Source organism: Lepus europaeus, chromosome 10 (genome assembly GCF_033115175.1).
Source record: "Lepus europaeus isolate LE1 chromosome 10, mLepTim1.pri, whole genome shotgun sequence".
NCBI classification, from domain to species: Eukaryota; Metazoa; Chordata; class Mammalia; order Lagomorpha; family Leporidae; genus Lepus; species Lepus europaeus.
Genome location: NC_084836.1, coordinates 16,824,375 through 16,843,677, shown reverse-complemented (window position 1 = coordinate 16,843,677; position 19,303 = coordinate 16,824,375). Strand labels below are relative to the sequence as shown.

Here is a 19,303-nt window from a genome sequence, read left to right as displayed (position 1 = left end):
CCATTTAGGCAAAATATACAACAGCAATTTGTGATATTAAAATAAAAAAAAAATCTACTTCAAGTTAATTATCACCAAAAAGAATAAATGAGAAAATACAAATCCTTACTTTAAAAAAGGAACAACCCAAGTACATACTACTAAATTATACAAAGTTACATTATCTAAGTTTAGTTTATTGCAAAGATCAAGACAGCATACTAGAAGTCATGGCTTCTATTTCACATTGCTCATAGCACTCACTCTGTTCTCATTCTCATTCACTCACCGTGCAAAAGGTCTGTACACATAATGATAGCCAATATTTCTTGGTTCCTATAGTGTAATAGGAAACTTGACATTTCAATAAAAAAAGGTAAGATGAGGACATTTACCATCAGACTATAAAATTCCCCTTCTGAAAGAGGACACTATAATACTTGAAGATATGCTTTGAAAAAAATCATATCAAATAAAAGGGGCACCATTTTAAGGGCTCTAGAACTATGTTGAACTTAAATGAATTCTAACACTCATAATAATGTAACTCAAAAATAAATCTAGTCTTAATGAAAGCTCTAATAAGTAAAACTACATTAACAGGCACAATGAACAGTGTAAACACTGTTAATGGGCACCAAGTTTAATAGGGCAGACAATAATTTCTTCTGCATTCACAATTATTCAGTTATATTTTTTAAAATGGTGCTGCTTTGAATGTTTTACCAAAAAAATCAATTTTAATAAAATATGGCAAATGTAAAAATCTAGCTAGGTTACCATGCAAGATAGTATATATAGCCAAGACAAACTCAAATTTATAATAAAGGCAACTTGCATTCAAATGAACTCTACCCTTGTATTTTATTAAAAGGGCAAACATCATGAATTAACCCAGCTGCTTATTTGAATTACAAAAGTAACATGATTCAATATGAAAATAAGAAACTGTCTACAAATCTCTGACAGTAATAAATTGCAATATACAATGCATACAGGAGTCATACAGAGCAACAAACTCTCGTACAAAACAAAAATATTTTAATACCTTTAAAATCCAAATTTTTTTTAAAATCATTCATGAAAAAGATTCTCAAGTCAGAATTAACACCTCAATTAGTCAAGCATCAGGAAGCTACATTACAGCTATTTAATGTACAAAGAGACATTTTTTCACCAGTCATTTTCTGATGTCTCTGTTCCAGAATCACACTCTTGCTTCTCTACACTTCCATCCCATCATTTCTTCAGATCATGAAAACTGAATTTGTTGAACACCAGAAATCTAAGATTACAAAAATTTGAGTAGAATTAGGAAAAAAATAGTTTATAAGTAACATGCATATCATAAACATTCAGTGACTAAAAACAACAGATAATGAAAAATCTGCTTCCTTCTATTTTAATCATTTCTGGTATTTTCCTACAAATTGTCTATGTAAATATAAACATGTCTGTATGTATTTTTAACCAGTTATAGATTATAGCTAATTATGTATACTTTGAGAAAACAAAATTTTTAGTAACTTTTATATCATTACTAATATATTAAAATTACCTGTGTTAAAAATGAATATAATCAACTTTTTTTTTTTTTTTTTTTATAGGCAGAGTGGATAGTGAGAGAGAGAGACAGAGAGAAAGGTCTTCCTTTGCCGTTGGTTCACCCTCCAATGGCCGCTGTGGCCGGCTCATCACGCTGATCCAAAGGCAGGAGCCAGGTGCTTCTCCTGGTCTCCCATGCGGGTGCAGGGCCCAAGCACTTGGGCCATCCTCCACTGCCTTCCCGGGCCATAGCAGAGAGCTGGCCTGGAAGAGGGGCAACCGGGATAGAATCCGGCGCCCCAACCGGGACTAGAACCCGGTGTGCCGGCGCCGCAAGGTGGAGGATTAGCCTGTTAAGCCATGGCACCGGCCTATAATCAACTTTTAAAGTAACTTAAATACAAAGAAGGTACTGTACCTGTTGATATGATGTTGTATAAACCATAACATTTTGTTGTTGACCATCTGCAGTTATTAAGCCAGCTGGTAACTGGTTAGCTAAGACAAAAAAAAAAAAAAAAAGTTAGAGGGAAAAAAATCCCATCTACTTTCTCAGACTGAACCTTAAGGTTATGCTATTGATGTCTCCTTGTAATTCGGCCTCTTATTTAATGTGGGTAAAATCATAAATCTAACATTTTTCCATTCTAAAACGTTCCCTAATATGCTAAAACACATTTTTTTCTATTGTATTTTTCAATTTTCTGAATCCTTGTAGCTTTACGAAGTATATTTAAGCTAATTGCCCACTGTACCAATCTCAGAAACATGGGAAGGAGTGTCTGATTCACGTGAGACCTACACCACACAGCGAGGGTTAGTTGAATACATACATATATAACTTATGAGAAATATATTTACCACATACCTTTCATTTCACCAATGACAATATGATAGCCAATTTTTAAATAAGAGGTCTTAGCTCAAACTTATTTAAACCACAAGATTTTGTATTATAAACAATGATTCTCAATATTTCTATTTCACATGACTTTTAACCAAAAACTAGGAGCTACGGAAAATCAGTAAAAGATTATAATGTGTGTAGAATTAAAATTTTCTACACTTATTATCTACTGATTTCAAATACATGAGTATGAACTAATAAGTATTCAAAATAGTACAATGTCAAAATACTCAGTGCAGCTAGTCCAAAAATAGCACCTCCAACATTTAGTATGAATCACTGCTGACAACCTGCATGACTTGTATCATAACACTGCTTACTGAATGCCTCCTCTGTAAGCTCTTCACTTAGTCCATCTGTAGCTGTGACTGCTCCACCAATTCCTTTCTCTCCTTTCATAGCCTGGGGAAGGAAAATGAAAAACAAAAACAAAAATTAAAAAGGTAGTCACTGGTATTCAAATCAAAGTTTCCAAAATGAGACTGCTTATTTACTGCCTAAAATTAGGAGCTTCTATTATTACAAACACTAAACAGTATTTATTACCACTTCCAGGTAATTACATGAGGAAGCCCTTAAAATACCTTTTATATTAGCAGTAATCATTATAACACAGTGTCAGTAATGACCTAGAAAACCTTAAGGATTTATGGATAAAAATAAATTATTCTAATTCCAAACCACATTAAAGGAATACAGAATAATATATTTTATTTATTTACTTATTTTTATTTAAAGATTTATTTATTTATTTGAAAAGCAGAGTTATAAGGGAGAGCTAGAGAGAGACGGTGACACTCCATCAACTGGATCACTCCCCAAATAGCTGCAATGGATGGAGCTGAGCCAATCCGAGGCCAGAGGCCTCCCCCAGTTTCCCCATGTGGGTACAGGGGGGCCCAAGCACTTGGGCCATCCTCCGCTGCCCTCTGGGGCACACCAGCAGTGAGCTGGATTGGAAGTGGAACAGCCAGGGCTCAAACTGGTGTCCACGTGGGTGGCTGGCATCACAGACAGCAGCCCAACATGCTATGCCACAGTGCCAGGCCCAGAGTAACACTTTTAAAACCTTTGAAAGTTTAAATAAATAATGAATCTTGTATTGTTGAAAGCCAACAGAGGACATCTTACTTACCTCTCTGAATTTCTGAAGGTACAATTTCAGAGGTTCCACATAACTGTCAAAGCCCAAGGTGGACATGGCAAAGAGAATGTCTTCTCCATTGATTGTCTTCCGTTTTTCTTGATGGCACCTTTCACTTGCTTCAGATGTTATAAAGCTAATGAACTCACTCACACATTCTTGAACACATTCTTTGGCATCTTTTGCAATCTGAAGAGAAAAAAAAAACAAGAAAATCTGTAGGGGAATACAGCCATCACTTTCCTAATAACCTGCAAAATTAAACGGCTATTCAGAAGAATTTGTCTCACATACTACTTCTCTGCCTTAGCATTTTCATGAATAAGAATACCAGGAAAAAAACTCACAAACTCAGAAACTGAATTCACATACAGCTTAAAAAAAATGAAACTGTCATATGGTGACTTTCTGATTTTCTTACTGTTGAGAATATAGTGTCAGGTACAGGTCAAGTTCATTAAACAGCCTGCCTACAGAAGCGCACACCTGCCACCTCATGGCAATTCTCAAGGGTTTGGATCTGAAAATGAAGCTGTAATGGATTAATCATGCAATTCTACAGCCACTTATAACACAAATGACCATCTTCTTGCTGAAGACACTGCCTTTCCACTCGGTGACTATGTTACATCCTGGAGAAAGTCAGTAAGTTACATAAAAGCAGTCAAGCAAGATAATACCATTTTAAATTCTCCAGTACTCATTTAAAGAAAAAAAAAAAAAGGAAATTCATTTTAATAATATACCTTATTTAATCCAATATCTCCCAGGTTATGATCATTTAAACATAGAGTCAATTTTAAAGTGAGACATTTGAGTTATTTTCTTCATACTAAGTGTTCAAAATCTGATGTGTTTTATATTTCCAGCATATCTCAACTCAGACCAGCCACATTTCAAGTGCTCAGGAGACACAAGTGGCTAATGGCCACAGAACTAGACAGCACAGGCCTACCCTTTAAGGCCAGAATCAGTAGTTTTTCCTCTAAAACATAAGGAGGACCTCTCAAATTGGAACTTCTCGGTTTCCTGAGGTATTTTAATGGTGTATTTGTTTGTAAGCCTTATTACCTTCATAAGTACTTTTACAATAAAATGATAGAAAAGGTTATATATGTGAATTTTTATTCAGACCAAGTAATGAGTGACAGTGAGTTGTAAAAGTTACTCTGGGACCAGGTTTAGTCTAGGAGTTAAGTCACTAAAACCCCGCTCCAATGCCTGGGCTTTTATACTCAGCGCTGACTCCTGACTTCAGCATCCCACTCCTGTGTGCGCTGGGGGGCAGCAGTGATGGTCCAAGCAACTGGGTTCTTTGGCAGATGCACAATGAGTTCCTGGCTCTGCCTTTGGCCCTGGCTGCTGGTTGTTGTGTGCATCTGAGGAGCAAACCAGCAGTTGGGAGCATGCTCTCTGTCTGTATCACTGCGACTCTCAAATAAATTAAAAAAAAAAAAAAAAAAAAAAAAAAGTTTGAAGACCACCAAACTACTTTAAAAAGAAATCATACCGGTTGAAAGGTTATGTTGATATCTATAATTATGTAAAAATAGTTATTTGCAAACACCAGAATTTTTAAAGAGATTTTACTACAGTCCAATATAACCTAATTTTGTTGCAACATTATAAAAGTTACAACTGCATATGCCTAAACCCACCAGTGTACCTGTTTTTCAAAACAGTTTGAATTCTATTTTACCTGCTTCCAGTGCTGGGAGAGGGCAGCATTTGGGAACATGACAGAACTGAAGATGGAGCACTGCTCAGTAACTGAGTGTGTAGACAAAGGAATATTTGATTTTCTGAAAGGCTGAGTGACTAAAATCAAGACCTGACAGCATTCATATACTGTGTATTCACAGGTTTACATTCTGCCCCGAAAAAGCTAGTTAAACTTCTCTCCATTACCTTTCCTGTTTGAGGTATGGCATTCTTCATTATCCTAGCCACATTTGCAATTGGAAGATATATATCTTGTTCTCGGAAACTTTCTTTTGAACCATTTGTGTCTTCATGATCATTCATGCTGTCCTCAGTATCTAAAGAAATAAAAATTTTGGATTTAAAGCTTGTCATACTTTTTACTTTGAGAAAGAAGAAAACCACCTGCAACAACCTGGAGTGAGAACCATTGGTGTTCATTTCCTAATTCTGCTCAGGGATTAGGATTTCTTTCCACATTTTTTCTCAGGAGCAGAACTGAACCTATTCATTAATTTCAAACCCACTGACCAAGAAGTCTTTTTCCTCAATCATGCCCATTAAAATTCTACCTACTCATTCTTCAGAAAGCTCAAATAACATCTCCATAATAATTCAAAACCGAGGTTTCATAAAGTACCACATGTGATTATTTTTATTTCGCATTTTCTCTGTTAGGATTTTTGCTACTTGATGCCACGAATCAGCTTTGTTTCCTAGGACTTGGAAAGCACCTTCTACAGAGCAAGTGCTCATAAATACTTATTTCATAATTTAGCTATAAAACTTACAGACCATAACCTTAAATATTGCTACCGTAAGAGGTTATGTATATATATACAAAGCCAAGTTTCTATAAACTTCTTTAGGTAAAGTTTATATAAAACTTTTAAAAGTTTATATAAGTTTGTTTATATACAGTCTTATAAAACTCTGTATAGAAAAGGACATTCCATGTACAATTTGAGTAGATTTGAGTATCAATACCCCAACTGGATTACTAATATTGTAACTAGTTTTTGAACAAAGGTATAGTGGTGATCCTACTGTTTTATAAAAGTACTTTTTAAAAAAGATTTATTTTTATTTATTTGAAAGGTACAGAGGCACAGTTACAGAGAGAGAGAGAGAGAGAGAGAGAGAGACGGAGAGGGAGGGAGGGAGACAGAGACAGAGAGAGAGGTCTTCCATCCACTGGTTCACTCCCCAAATGGCCGCAATGGCTAGAACTGAACGAGATCAAAGCTAGGAGTCCGGAGCTCCTTTCTGGTCTCCAACATGGGTGCAGGGCCCCAGCACTTGGGCCATCTTCTGCTGCTTTCCCAGGCATCTTAGCAGGGAGCTGGATCATAAGTGGAGCAGCTAGGACTCGAACCAGCACCCATAAAGGATGCCAGTGTCACACATGGCGGATTTACCTGCTACGCCACAATGCCTTCCCCAAAAGTACATCTTCAAATTATACAGATTTAAGTATAACTAAAGTTTTAATACTCTTTTATGACTAAATAAAGTATCTTGTAAATAAACTTCCCACTCTTTGTGGACTAAATAATAAACAACATATTTAGGCTGATACAGGTTGATTCCATTTACATTTTTATGTGTTTAAATGATGTTATAAAATTGAACTTATTTGAATGTTTGTTTTAGTGTGAAATAACTATTCCCTTCCTCTCCGGAACTGCTTTCCAAGAATCTCTTTTTAAAATTTCACATATGAAAATGCCACAAAAGGGGCAGGCATTTGATATTACTTGGGATGCCCTCATCTCATATTGGAGTGCCTGCATTTGAGCCCCAGCTCTGCTTCTAATTCCAGTTTCCTGCTAATGCACACCCTAGGAGGCAACAGATGACAGCTCAGTACCCAGGTCCTTGCCACCCAGGTTGGAGACCCGGGTTGAATGCTAGGCTCCTGGATTCAGTCTGGGCCCAGGCCCAGATGTTGTAGACCTTTAGGGAGTAAACCTAGATGGGATATCCCTCGCTATCTCTGTTTTTCTTTCAAGTAAATAAACATTTTTAAAATTAAAATATTAAAAAATTTTAAATTAAAATTTTAAAAAATTAAAATTAAAAAATTTAATTTAAAATTAATTTTGAAACTTTTTTTTTTAAAGATTTATTTGTTTATTTGAAAGTCAGAGCTACACAGAGAGAGGAAAGGCAGAGAGAGAGAGAGTCAGATCTTCCATCCGATGGTTTGTTCCCCAACTGGCTGCAATGGCAGGAGCTGTACCGATCCAAAGCCAGGAGCCAGGAGCTTCTTCCGGGTCTCCCACACTGGTGCAACGGCCCAAGGACTTGGGCCATCTTCTACTGCTTTCCCAGGCCACAGCAGAGAGCTGGATTGGAGCAGCCAGGTCTCAAATGGGTGCCCATATGGGATGCCAGCACTTCAGGCCAGGGTGTTAACCCACTGCACCACAGCGCTGGCCCCAATTTTAAAACTTTTAAGATGGTACAAAAGTAAGTTATTTCTGATAGGTCAACATAATACTACTAGTCTAATCCCTGACATAGTTAAAGGTAATACTGAATGAAAAACAAAAATAAGTATGTATGTTAAGTCCTAAAAATACACCTAGCAATTTAACTCACCCTCTAAAGAACTATTTTTATTAGTCTATTAAGTATTAATCATATTTATTAAATAGGAAATCAGTAATAAATTTTAAAAGAAGCTATACAAGTTTTTTAAAAAGGCATACTTTTACAAATTCCTTTCTAGGACTTGAACTGTTTTGAAGACTATTTTTAATATAGCATGTTAGACCTTTTTCAACTTTCATGATCTGTGACTAAAGCTGCTAATTGTTCTGTTAAGTAACCTAGAACATCATATTTAATACAATTCTACCTCCTAACTTGTTTCTACTTGTGAATTTGGTTTCAGAGTGGGCCTCTTACCATCGTGAGGCTGTATCACGTAGTGGCTCCCTCCAATGTAGTCTGCAGAAATTCCCAGTTGAGAAGCGTCTGTGGTAGAACTGTCACCGTCCATCTAGGAGGAAAAAAAGATTTCCAATACTCTTCAGTGAAGGCTGCACTGAAATACATAATAGATTCAGGGCTCATAAACTGTCATTACGATGGATCAAATACATTTTTCATAGCTGTAAACTTTTTAGGAGAAAACATATGTCTTCCTTTGGAAACTTTTTAATAATTCGATTCTCTTATCCATCTTCCACAAGTGATAAGCATAGAGCCCTAAGAAACAAAAGAAAATGACTCTAAAGCATTTGCCTCTTTCTTTTCAACTGCTTGCTCCTCAAATACAGTACAGATCACTCTGACACAGAACTGAATTTATCCCTGGAATGACGGTCAAAGCCTAGCTCAGTAAGTTCACTGGAAGTCATCGCTGCTCCTCACTTCGAGCTCTTCTGCTGAGGCTGATATTCCTGGGCAAACCCTTTTGTTCCTGCTGCAAACCTTTTGTTGTCCCCCAGAAGACCCAAAATAGACTACGTCTCAGTTCACACCGCTGCTTCGTGTAGGAAGCACGTGAATTCCCTGAACAGTTCTATACACGTGCGATCCAAATGCACACCCTCATTTTGAATGAGCCCATCACCTCCGATTCCAGTCAAAGGTTAATTTTCCCTCTACTCCTCAAACTTTGTTTCTTAAAAAGGAAGAGAGGAGAGGGGAGGAGAGAAGTCTGGAGATGTGCATATGAAGATAGGAAAATTATAACCACAGACAAGAATGAGCGTTAAAATGACAATTTTACAAGAAGCCTGCTTAATTTTACTTAAACAGAATTCCAAGAGGGAAATTCCGAAGTGAACAGAATTGTGAACTGTTCTGAACTGGCCCCAACCTGTCTCACCAACATAGCAGATCTCAGGCTTTCGAAAGCTTTGCGAATGCTGCCATTCACTACCATGAAGGGCCTGGCTGTTTGTGAGTAGGAAAATTTTAAATACATTATCTGAATCAGAAGCGTTGCATACATTAAGTATAACTTATACATGCTTTCAGGCCAATGAGATAAGGGTTAGTAAGATGCCAGTCCAGATTATTAATTGCAGTGTTTTAGTCCCTGTAGAACACATGTCCTCTTCCCCATCTCTGTTGGGGTTTTATCTAATACCAAGTACTGGGCGAGTTTCCAAGTCTTTAATAACATGACATTTCTTTCATGGATCTGCTGACTGTGATGTCTAATTTAATTGTAGATACACATTTCCATAATTTATATGGTTGTTTTAAGGAGGTAGAAAACAGAATTCATATACCTTTAATACACTGATTTATTGCTACTTTTTTGTTACTCTAAGAAGTAAACAAAGTCAGTCAGTTGACTCTGGCTCTCCCATTGATCCCTGAAACCAAGAGGCCCTGTGTGTTTAATGAATTTCTATGTAAAATGGAAATAACAACACTACCTTTCCCATCCCAAACTAAAACAACTCCATGTGAAACATTACCCAAATATAACATGCCATTTTGATCCAAAATTGTGAACAAGATACTAGGAGTGTAGTTAGTGAGCATGATGATGTATTAATATTTGCTATGAAAGAGTGGTAAATTAGGAGAGCTTGGACTATCTTTTAAGATTTATTCATTTGAACAGCCAAGTTAGAGAGAGAGGGAGAGGAAGGGAGAGCGAGAAATCAACTGATCTTCCATGCTCTAGTTCACTCCCCAAATGGCTGCCACAGCCAGTACCTGGCTAGGTTGAAGCCAGGAGTCAGGAACTCCATCCCAGTCTTTCCCCTGGGTGCAGGGGCACTGGTACTGGGGCCATTTTCCACCATCTCCCAGGTGCGCAGCAGGAGCCAGATCAGAAGCGGAGCAGTGGGGACCAGAACCAGCACCCACATGGGATGCCAGCTCAACTGCTGTGCCACAGCACTGGCCCCCAGTTGAATATTTTTTGAAATGATGAAAGGAAGATCAAGGTACAAGAGACAGAACCAAAATAGCTGTATCAGAACCTACAAATGGAAACAAATCTTTTTGCGGGGTGAGAGTTGGGTAATATTGCAAATTCTTTGCTAAACCAATGTCCACAAGATACCATGAGTCTTTTTTTTTTTTTTTAATTTATTTTTTATTTGAAAGGCAGACTTACAGAGAGACAGAGACGGGGAGAGAGAAAGAGAGAGGTCTTCCATCCAGTGGTTCACTCCCCAAATGGCCACAATGGCCTGAGCTGTGCCAATCCAAAGCCAGGAGCCAGGAGCTTCCTCCAGGTCTCCCAGGTGGGTGCAGGGGCCCAAGCACTTGGGCCATCTTCTACTGCTTTCCTAGGCCTAGAACAGCCAGGACTAGAACTGGCACCCATATGGGATTAAACTTAAAATTACCAGCTTTGCCACAGTGCTGGCCCACCATGATTCTTTTACAATTAACTAATGAACAAGACATTATTAAAATACCAGGGAGGGGCCGGCACTGTGGCGTAGCAGGTAAGGTTGCCGCCTACAGTGCCGGCATCTCATATGGGCACCAGTTTGAGTTCCAGCCGCTCCACTTCTGATCCAGCTCTCTGCTGTGGCCTGGAAAGGCAGTAGAAAATGGCCCAAGTCCTTGGGCCCCTGCACCTGCATGGAAGACCCAGAAGAAGCTTCTGGCTCCTGGCTTCAGATCGGCACAGCTCCAGCTGTTGTAGCCATCAGGGGAGTGAACCAGCAGATGGAAGATCTCTCTCTCTCCCTGCCTCTGCCTCTCTGTAACTCTGCCTTTAAAATAAATAAATATTTTTAAAAAAATGAATGTTCCCTTCTTAGAAACTCCCATGGCACTACTTTCATTCAACAAATCTGATGCTTTACAATATAAGGGTACTTCAAAAAGTTTATGAGAAAATGGAAGATAAGTCTATTTTAGTGCAAAAACATTTTGAAACCCATGCAGTTTTTCCATTATTATATGTTTTCCATGAAGTTTTTGGATTTCAAAATTTTCTGCACCAAAATAAATGTATCTTTTCACTCCATTTTTTCATAGACTTTTTGTTTTTGTTCTGATTTATTTTTATTTATTTGAAAGGCAGAGTGACAGAGAGTGAGAGAAAGAGGTCTTCTATCCACTGGTTAATTCCCCAAACACCCGCTTTTGCGAGGACTGGGCCAGGTCAAAGCTAGGAGCCAGGAACCCCATCTAGGTCTCCCACGTGAGTGGCTGGGGCCCATGTACTGGGCCATCTTCTGTTGCCTTCCAAGACACATTAGCTAGGAGCTTGTCTGTTAACTGAGCAGCCAGGACTCAAATCAGCAGTCTATCCAGTATGGAGTGCCCGCATTGCAGCAGTGGCTTACCCGGCTGCAAAACAACAAGGCTCCTCAAAAACTTTTTTTTTTTAAAGATTATTTATTTATTTCAAAGAGTTACACAGAGAGAAGCAGCAGCAGAGAGAGGTCTTCCATCCGCTGGTTTACTCCCCAATTAGCCACAACAGCCGGAGCTGGGCCAATCCGAAGCCAGAAGCTTCTTCTGGGTCTCCCACGCAAGTACAGGAGCCCAAGCACTTGGGCCATCTTCCACTGCTTTCCCAGGCCATAGCAGAGAGCTGGATAGCAAGTGGAGCAGCTGGGTCTTGAACCGGGCCCATATGGGATGCCAGAACCGCAAGCAGTGGGTTTACCCGCTACACCACAGCGCCGGCCCCAGCACACAAACTTTTTGAAGTACTCTCAAAAGCCAGCCATTCTCCAACATAAAAGAAATAATGGAAGCAACTTGCCAGATATAGTCCAAAGGTCTTCCTGGGTCCTAAACCCTCTAATAAAAATGAACAGCAGAGTGCAGACTGTAAGGAAGCTACCAGCAAACATTTACTGAGCGAGCACTTGGTGTTTATCAGGCCCTGCTATTTGCTGGTGCCATAGCAATCAACACATACAAGGCTTCTGTCTGCACCTTGCAGAAAAGACAAATGTTAAGTAACCTAGGGGACAGGGGTGAACAGGGTAGCCTATTAGAACTTCTAGACAACAGGCTCTAGGAATCCAATCACCCAGTTTGAATTCTCTGCTACCTACTATCCATGAGACCTTGAGCAAGTTGGATGAGAACAGGATTTAAGCCCACATGGCTACTGTACTATTTAGGAGATAAGTTAGCAGGGCTGGCACTGTGACAGAGAGGGTAAAGCTGCCACCTGAAATGCCGGCATCCCATATGGGTGCTGGTTCTGGTCCCAGCTCCTCCACTTCCCATCCAGCTCTCTGCTGTGGCCTGGGAAAGCAGTGGAAGATGGCCCGAGTCCTTGGGCCCCTGACCTGAGAACAAGAAGCCGCCCCTGGCTCCTGGCTTCAGATCAGCCCAGCTCCAGCCGCTGCGGCCATTTTGGGGAGTGAACCAGCAGATAGAAGCCCTCTCTCTCTCTGCGTCTGTCTTTCAAATAAATAAATATAGAACAAAAAACCTTAGCATAGCACAATGGGAATACCCATTAAATGTTATATATAGCACAAATAATTACAATAACTGTTCACGCTAAGTGCTAAGAAAAACTGAAGTTTGGAGCTGGCATTGTGGTGTACCAAGTAAAGCCGCCACCTGCTACTCTGGCATCCCATATGGGCACCAGTTCACATCCCAGCTGCTCCACTTACAGTCCAGCTCCCTGTAAATGTGCCTAGGAAAGCAGCAATGGATGGTCCAAGTGCTTGGGTCCCTGCATCCATGTGGGAGATCTAGAAAAAGCTCCTGGCTCCTGGCTCAGCCCTGGCCATTGCAGCCATTGCAGGATGAACCAGCAAATGGAAGACCTCTGCCTTTCCCTCTCTCTCTGTGACCTTTTCAAATAAATATAATAAATCTTTATATATTAAAAAAAGGAAAACTGAAGTTTTGTTACATGCTACATGAGCTTATTTCAAAAAGATCTCAGTAGTGTGAGAGGTCAGGAGAAGCTGTATTAGAAAATGACATTTAACCTGAGACTGGAAGATGAGCACAAATCAGTTAGGCAAAGAAAGGTGGGGGAACAAATGTCCCAGGCAGAGGAGAGAGAAATACAGCACTGGCAGAGTCGGAGGAGCCCAGGAGGGGCTAAATCTAGCAGCACTTTATGGGCAAAAGCAAATCAAGGGGGGCCAGCGCTGTGGCGCAGCGGGTTAAAGCCCTGGCCTGAAGTGCCGGCATCCCATATGGGCACTGGTTCTAGTCCCGGCTGCTCCTCTTCCCATCCAGCTCTCTGCTATGGCCTGGGAAAGCAGTGGAAGATGGCCCAAGTCCTTGGGTCCCTGCACCCGCGTGGGAGACCTGGAAGAAGCTCCTGGCTTCTGACTTCGGATCGGTGTAGCTTGGCTCCTGGCTCCTGGTTCTTGGCTCTTGGCTCCTGGCTTCGGATCAGTATAGCTCCGGCCGTTGTGGCCAATTGGGGAGTGAACCAGCAGATCGAAGACCTCTCTCTCTCTCCCTGCCTCTCCTCTCTCTGTGTAACTCTTTCAAATAAATAAATAAATAAATCTTAAAAAAAAAAAATAAGCAAATCAAACAAGAATGCAAATCAGATTTCTTTTTTTTTTTTCCAAAAGATCACTCTGGCTACCATCTGGTACGGAGAATGACCTGGAGGGAAGCAAGAACAGGGGCAGCAGACCAGTGAGGCTACAATGCTGTGGCTAGGACATGACTTCCGGCAAGGTGATGATCTCTCTCAGCATCTGGCCCAGGGCGGCGGCAGTGGAGAACAAGAGAAGCAGAGCAACCAGAGAGCTTGGTAGCAGAGAAAGCCACGAGGACTGCGCAGAGCTCGAGGAAAGAACAAGGGCACTGCTGGCGTCCTCACGGCTGGGGAGACAGTTCCCCCTGCAGGGAAAGGGAGAGGAAGGGAAGAGCAAGGGGAGCCGGCAGTGCAGAGCCTGGAAGCTGAAGTTGGCAACCACGACTTTGCAGTGACACCGACATGCGCAGCTGTGACGCTTCCCTGCCTGGTAAAAGAACGGACAGAGAATGGTAAAGTGATGACTACTCAGATCCAAGGGAATGGATAAATATGGACAAACAGGACTTAAAGCCCATTAAGTTAATGAAACAATGGCTAAGTGAGTTAATTTTCTATTTTCAATGTAGCATATTTAAACTGCTAATAACTTGTTGCACAAATACATTAAGTAGCAACCTCTTTAATATGTTTATAGTCACTGACCACTTTCTAAATATCTTACACAGTGTTCACAACCTTATAAAACAGTGAGAAGACGGAGTCTAGGAGGGCACTATTTTGCCCAAGGTGGCACAGTAGAAGGAACTGAAATCCAAAACTTCAGATACCAGGTTCTTACAGTATTCATTCCTGGTAGTTTTTCCCATAGTCCTGACGTTTCAATTCCCCTCTAAATTTTAAGTCTGTGGATTACATACTGAAGACATTCAGGTAGCTTCTCAAACAAGGGCAGTATTTGTAAATTGGTTAGGAGCACTTGCTCCTAGAGACTGCCTGGGTTTGGAGCTTGGCTCCCCATCTGTTAGCTGTGTGAACAACCATACTCTGTTCCAGCCTCCTCGTTTTTAAAATGGATTTGCTATGAGACGTTCCTGTATCGAAAGCACTTATAAAAGTTGGATACTTACTAAGAACTCAACCAACATAACCTACCATTATGACTGTCCCTTCCAACACAGTTCTCATCGTTCCTTGCAGGCAAGAGAGCTTGCTTTCATGGAACTTAGCCTGTTCTTTGTATCAAAGTCCTCTTATTTCTTCCAGGACAGGAAGCAACACTTGTCATGGCTAAGGTACCTGCAGTCCTCCTTAAGCATGCTTAGTCTCCCTCATTAAACACACGGAAGGGCACGGAGACAGAACCGTCCTTCTGCCCGCTCATTCTCACCCAGGCACACAGTCCCTGCACACCTCTGCATGTCTACTGAAACTCCCTGATGCGTGCTTCTTGGCCTAACACAACATGAAAACCACTCTTAAGAGCTGTCGCTGATTTTGCTTTTGGCCTAACTCGCTGTTCGAAGGAGAGCTGGCCCCTGACGGCTCCTCTTTTGTGCCTAGAATTCTCTGCTCCCCTGGATTCCAATGCAGTATTCTTTCCTCTCTACCCCTAAACTCTCAGTTCCCATCCAAGGTGACCGTTTCCTTTCTTCCTTTCCTCTCTCCATGAACTCTTTTATTATCACTTCCACACATACAAGTCCCAAACCCACAACCAATACCCTGCCTGCCACCCAAGTAGCCCCCACACTGAACCTGTCCGACCACTCCCCGCCCAGCAAGAGGACCGGAGAGAGCACTCCTCTCCAACCTGGGATTCTAAGAATACCGCCAGCCTTCCACTCTTCCAGGCTAAGTATGCCAGTGTCACCTTAGGGTCCCCCACATCCCTGAAGCCCTACCTCATCTGTTAACTCAGCCAAAATGTCTCCTGGGGCTGCCCCTCCTTTCTGGTTCCTCCAGGATTCCGACCAAATCTGAAGAGTACCTTCCATGACACTGCTCCTACCGACCTTGAACTGGTTCCTGAAGTTCTAAATGGTCTCCTGAGTCAAAGCCAGACCTGGTTTTCATGACTTTCCCTGGCCTGCTCGCACCTAACCTAAGCGAGCTTCATCTGTGCTGTGTCTTCAAGGCCCAGAAACATCTTAGTGCTACCAACGATCAACGGAATGCAGGTCTTTCCTCTTAGGAGTGTGGCAACTATGGCTCGACGCTGGGAACGCCAGAGGTCACAGATGCAGTAGCAGATGCAGAGCTAAATACCCAGACAGGCCACGTGCCTTCTCTTCCCGACCTTACCATCCTGTGAAATCTCCATTCAGACCACGCACCTCTGCTCCCCATCCCCTAACTGGTTATTAACTGGTGCCGCCAGGCTTCGGCTGTTGGTGAAACCTTCCAGCGCACCAAACCCCACTCCCCCTTCAAGGCTCCTCCCACCCCGACATTCCCAACTACCGAGGCCCACCAGACCTCACCTCTCCACCTGCACTGCATTTGGGTCAGCACTTTCCATTCAGCACGTGACTGCCCTCACAGTACTTAACTGGACCAAAGCCGTACCAGCCAAAGAGCCCCTTACTGGCTGGGACAGGCGGTTTGCCTTGGAGCCTCGCAGCACTTACCGGCCATGGGAAACCCTTCCCATAGGCAAGTAACTGAGAAGGGAGCACAGGGAAGAGCAAAGACACCATCTGCCTAGAATTGAAAGGTACCCATCGCATTAGGAATCTCCAGCACAAATCCACCATAACTTTGTTTCCAGCCAATTACGGTTCAAATCTCATTAACCACCGAAATGGTAAAACATACTTACTGTCATGAAATACTGTCAGGACCGTGGTGCCAGTGGTGCTCAAGAACACCTTTTTAAAAAGGTGTCTGATCTCTGCCCAATTCCAACCTAAAAGATAAACACCTATTAGGAGTAAAAATATAGAGCCTGCAGGCTTACTTTCTAGTACAATTAAAGACGGCATATATAATTTGAGCTACTATGAGTACCTGGTGTAAAGCGGTGAGAACAGAAATGCAGTATAAATGTTTGTTGAATTAGAAGAATTATTTTGGAGAACTTACAGAAAAGATAATGCCACAGCAGGGAAGGGCAGCTTGGTCTTCCAGTGTAACCCCAAATTTAGTGAGGTTCATTATAAACAGTCATCACAATACACCCAACAGGGATCAAAATCCACAATATGCACGAAACCAAAAATTACACCTCTAACCTACATTTCAAGTAAGCAATATTTCAAACTAACATCTAAGACACAAACACTCCACTTATCAACTCAATTTTTGGTGGTGGTTTTCTTAATGTTTCAGAGTGAGATTTAGGTATTTTAAGGCTGAGAAAGAGTAAAAAATTATCTCCGAACGTGATACTGTTAAGTATCTCAGATTAGACTGCAAAGATGAGACAGGCTACCCAAGAACACACAAGAGACACCACAATTAAGACCCTTATACTTCTAATTTTGAAGCACCACCATTTTGTGCTAAAATTGCATCTGAACAGCACTTCAACCTTAAGGCATAAATAGCTGAATAAATTAGGATCAGTTACAATGTTACAACCTTCACTTCTCATTTGCTGCTCTCCTTTTTTCAAGTGAAACAAGTAGGGAAGGAGACAAAACAAAAACACACCCTTTCCGCATTAATTCTAAAAGGAGAAGAAATACAGATAGGCATTCAAGCATGAAATTCAGGAAATTACAGACAAAATTGTAGCCACTGAATTGAATCTTTAAAATGCCATTGAGAGGGTCCAGGCAGCAAAGACCACCTGACGTCTGCTATAATCTTAAAAAGTAATTTAAATTTCTTTTCAAATAGTGTCCTCTTTCTAACCCCAAAACCAGCTAGAAAAATTTCTTCTTTGTAGCTAGGAATGTTATTTTTAAGTCTGCCTTTGGGAAAATCTAAATCCTTAGCACACTTAAAGCACAGGAGCTATATATACTCGTGTCTTACTTGGAATGGGGGTGGTGGTGGGAGGTGGAGTGAGCCACACAACCCCACAGTCACTCATCCAAATAGGTGGCTCAATATATATTTAGATGTAATGCATTAAAGAAGAACGCCATCACCTCCGAGGGTAGACACTTGGAGAGCTGGTCATGATATATGTAAAAGCTCAAGGGAATGCATACATCTGTTTAATGTTTGCAGAAATGCAAATTTGTATCTAAGAAAAGCAGCAGTCCCTTCCTCCAGGCTCCATTCTCTGGCACCAACATCGTCCCTAAATTAACCTACAAGAGCAGCACAGGGAAGGAATAAGTGGCTTTTTAAGGAATTCTGGTTAAACTTTCAATATTTTATAAATAAAACCCCTACTTATTAATGCCACTGATACTGATCAGTTTGCCTCATCACTCTACACTGCTGATCACCTTCCACACCCGGAGCGCTGAGTCCGCACAGGTACAGAACTAGGGAGCCCACGCCGGCCAGGGGTGCCATTTTTTTTAGAGGTCGCACGCCAGCTACCTACCCGTGTTTCTAGCATCTTGTTCTAGCACTTCGGGCGAGATTACGATTTGTGGGTGCTCTGGAATTCTTTGTTCTCGGAGACCGCCGCTCCGTGAGCCCCTGCTCAGCCTCCCGCCTCCCTCCAGCGAGGACTGAACCCTCGGTCCAATCCGAACGGCTTCCTTCCCACCTTCGGGGCAAGTCCAGGGACCACAAGCCGCCAGATGGCTGCATTCTTTACGTGCAAAGCGGACTGCGGGGACGCCAAAGCCATCCCTTCCTCCCGGGGACCTCGCCGCCTCCCCCACGCAGGTGCGCGGGCTGGCCCGGGGCCCCACGGCCGAGCCCGCGACCTGTCAGCCCCGCACGTGCGGCGCCGACCCCCGCAGGCCCGGCCAGCCCGGCCCCCGCGCCCAACGCCCGTCTCCCGCCCGCCGCGCGGCGCCGGAGGGTGCGGGCGGACAAAGCGGCCGGGCCCGGCCAGGCCCCCGCGGACCGACGAGCGGGCGGCCGAGGCCGAGGGGGGCAGGGCCGGGGACCCCCGGGCCGCGCGCCCCCCGCCAGCCGGCCGGCCCCCCGCACAAAATGGAGCCGGCCCGGGGCGCCGCCGCCGCCGAGACGGGGGCCCCGGCCGTGCCCCGCCGGCAGCCCTCTTCGGCCTCGGGCTCGGAGCGCAGCGGCGGCGAGCGGGAGGCGGCCTGGCCCGCGCACAAAGAGCCGCGCTGCGGCCCCGCGCCCGCTCCCGGCCCGGCAGGCCCGCAGCGGGAGCGGCCTCGCCGGCCCGGCCCGGGTGCGGGCTCCGGCCGGGCGGGCGGGCGGGAGGCGAGTGCCCCCGGCCGCGGCGGCGTTGGCGGCGGGGACGGCGCCGGGAGGAGACGGACATTTCATTCGAGCTAAAGTGGAGTCGGTTTAGGAGCGATCATTGGCCGAAGCGAGACACAAACCTCCAATGCAGCCCTGGTTGGCTCCCGTCTCCAATCGGCTGTTTGGTTGGACAGAAAATGGCTGCGAAGGAACCAGTCCCAGCGCGGAGCTCCGCTTCCAGCACTCGGCCTCCCCTCCCTCCGCCGCGGGCCGCTTCCCTCGGCGCGACACCCTCCCTCCGCACCGCCCGCCCGCCCGCCGCGGC

The 19,303-nt window shown here is 43.1% G+C and overlaps 2 protein-coding genes across 12 annotated transcripts in view; one reads left to right on the top strand and one right to left on the bottom strand.

The window, feature by feature from the left end:
• HCFC2 (host cell factor C2) overlaps positions 1-14,284 on the top strand; it is an 83,278-nt gene extending 68,994 nt beyond the window's left edge. For 4 of the 9 annotated variants that reach the window (XM_062203005.1, XM_062203002.1, XM_062203006.1 and 1 more), the window contains one exon: positions 13,784-14,284. In XM_062203005.1, the coding sequence (XP_062058989.1) occupies positions 13,784-13,874 (91 nt within the window). In that variant the 3' untranslated portion in view covers positions 13,875-14,284. Of the gene's footprint in view, positions 1-4,444; positions 4,587-13,783 lie in introns of those variants that run through there. The other 5 variants (XM_062203001.1, XM_062202998.1, XM_062203007.1 and 2 more) reach the window with 4 other exon arrangements.
• NFYB (nuclear transcription factor Y subunit beta) lies at positions 827-19,245 on the bottom strand. 3 transcript variants are annotated; one of them, XM_062203009.1, is made up of 8 exons: positions 19,119-19,245; positions 16,514-16,600; positions 8,190-8,283; positions 5,484-5,614; positions 3,567-3,764; positions 2,752-2,833; positions 1,943-2,022; positions 827-1,264 (listed from the first exon to the last, which is right to left on the bottom strand). In XM_062203009.1, exons 2-8 carry the CDS (start codon positions 16,517-16,519, stop codon positions 1,232-1,234), a joined length of 624 nt encoding a protein of 207 aa, XP_062058993.1. In that variant the 5' UTR covers positions 16,520-16,600; positions 19,119-19,245; the 3' UTR covers positions 827-1,231. The 3 variants fall into 3 exon arrangements, with proteins under 3 accessions (XP_062058993.1, XP_062058994.1, XP_062058995.1); XM_062203010.1 differs by lacking the exon at positions 19,119-19,245 and adding an exon at positions 18,197-18,510; XM_062203011.1 differs by lacking the exon at positions 19,119-19,245 and adding an exon at positions 17,674-17,914.
• Between the last annotated feature and the right edge of the window lie 58 nt (positions 19,246-19,303).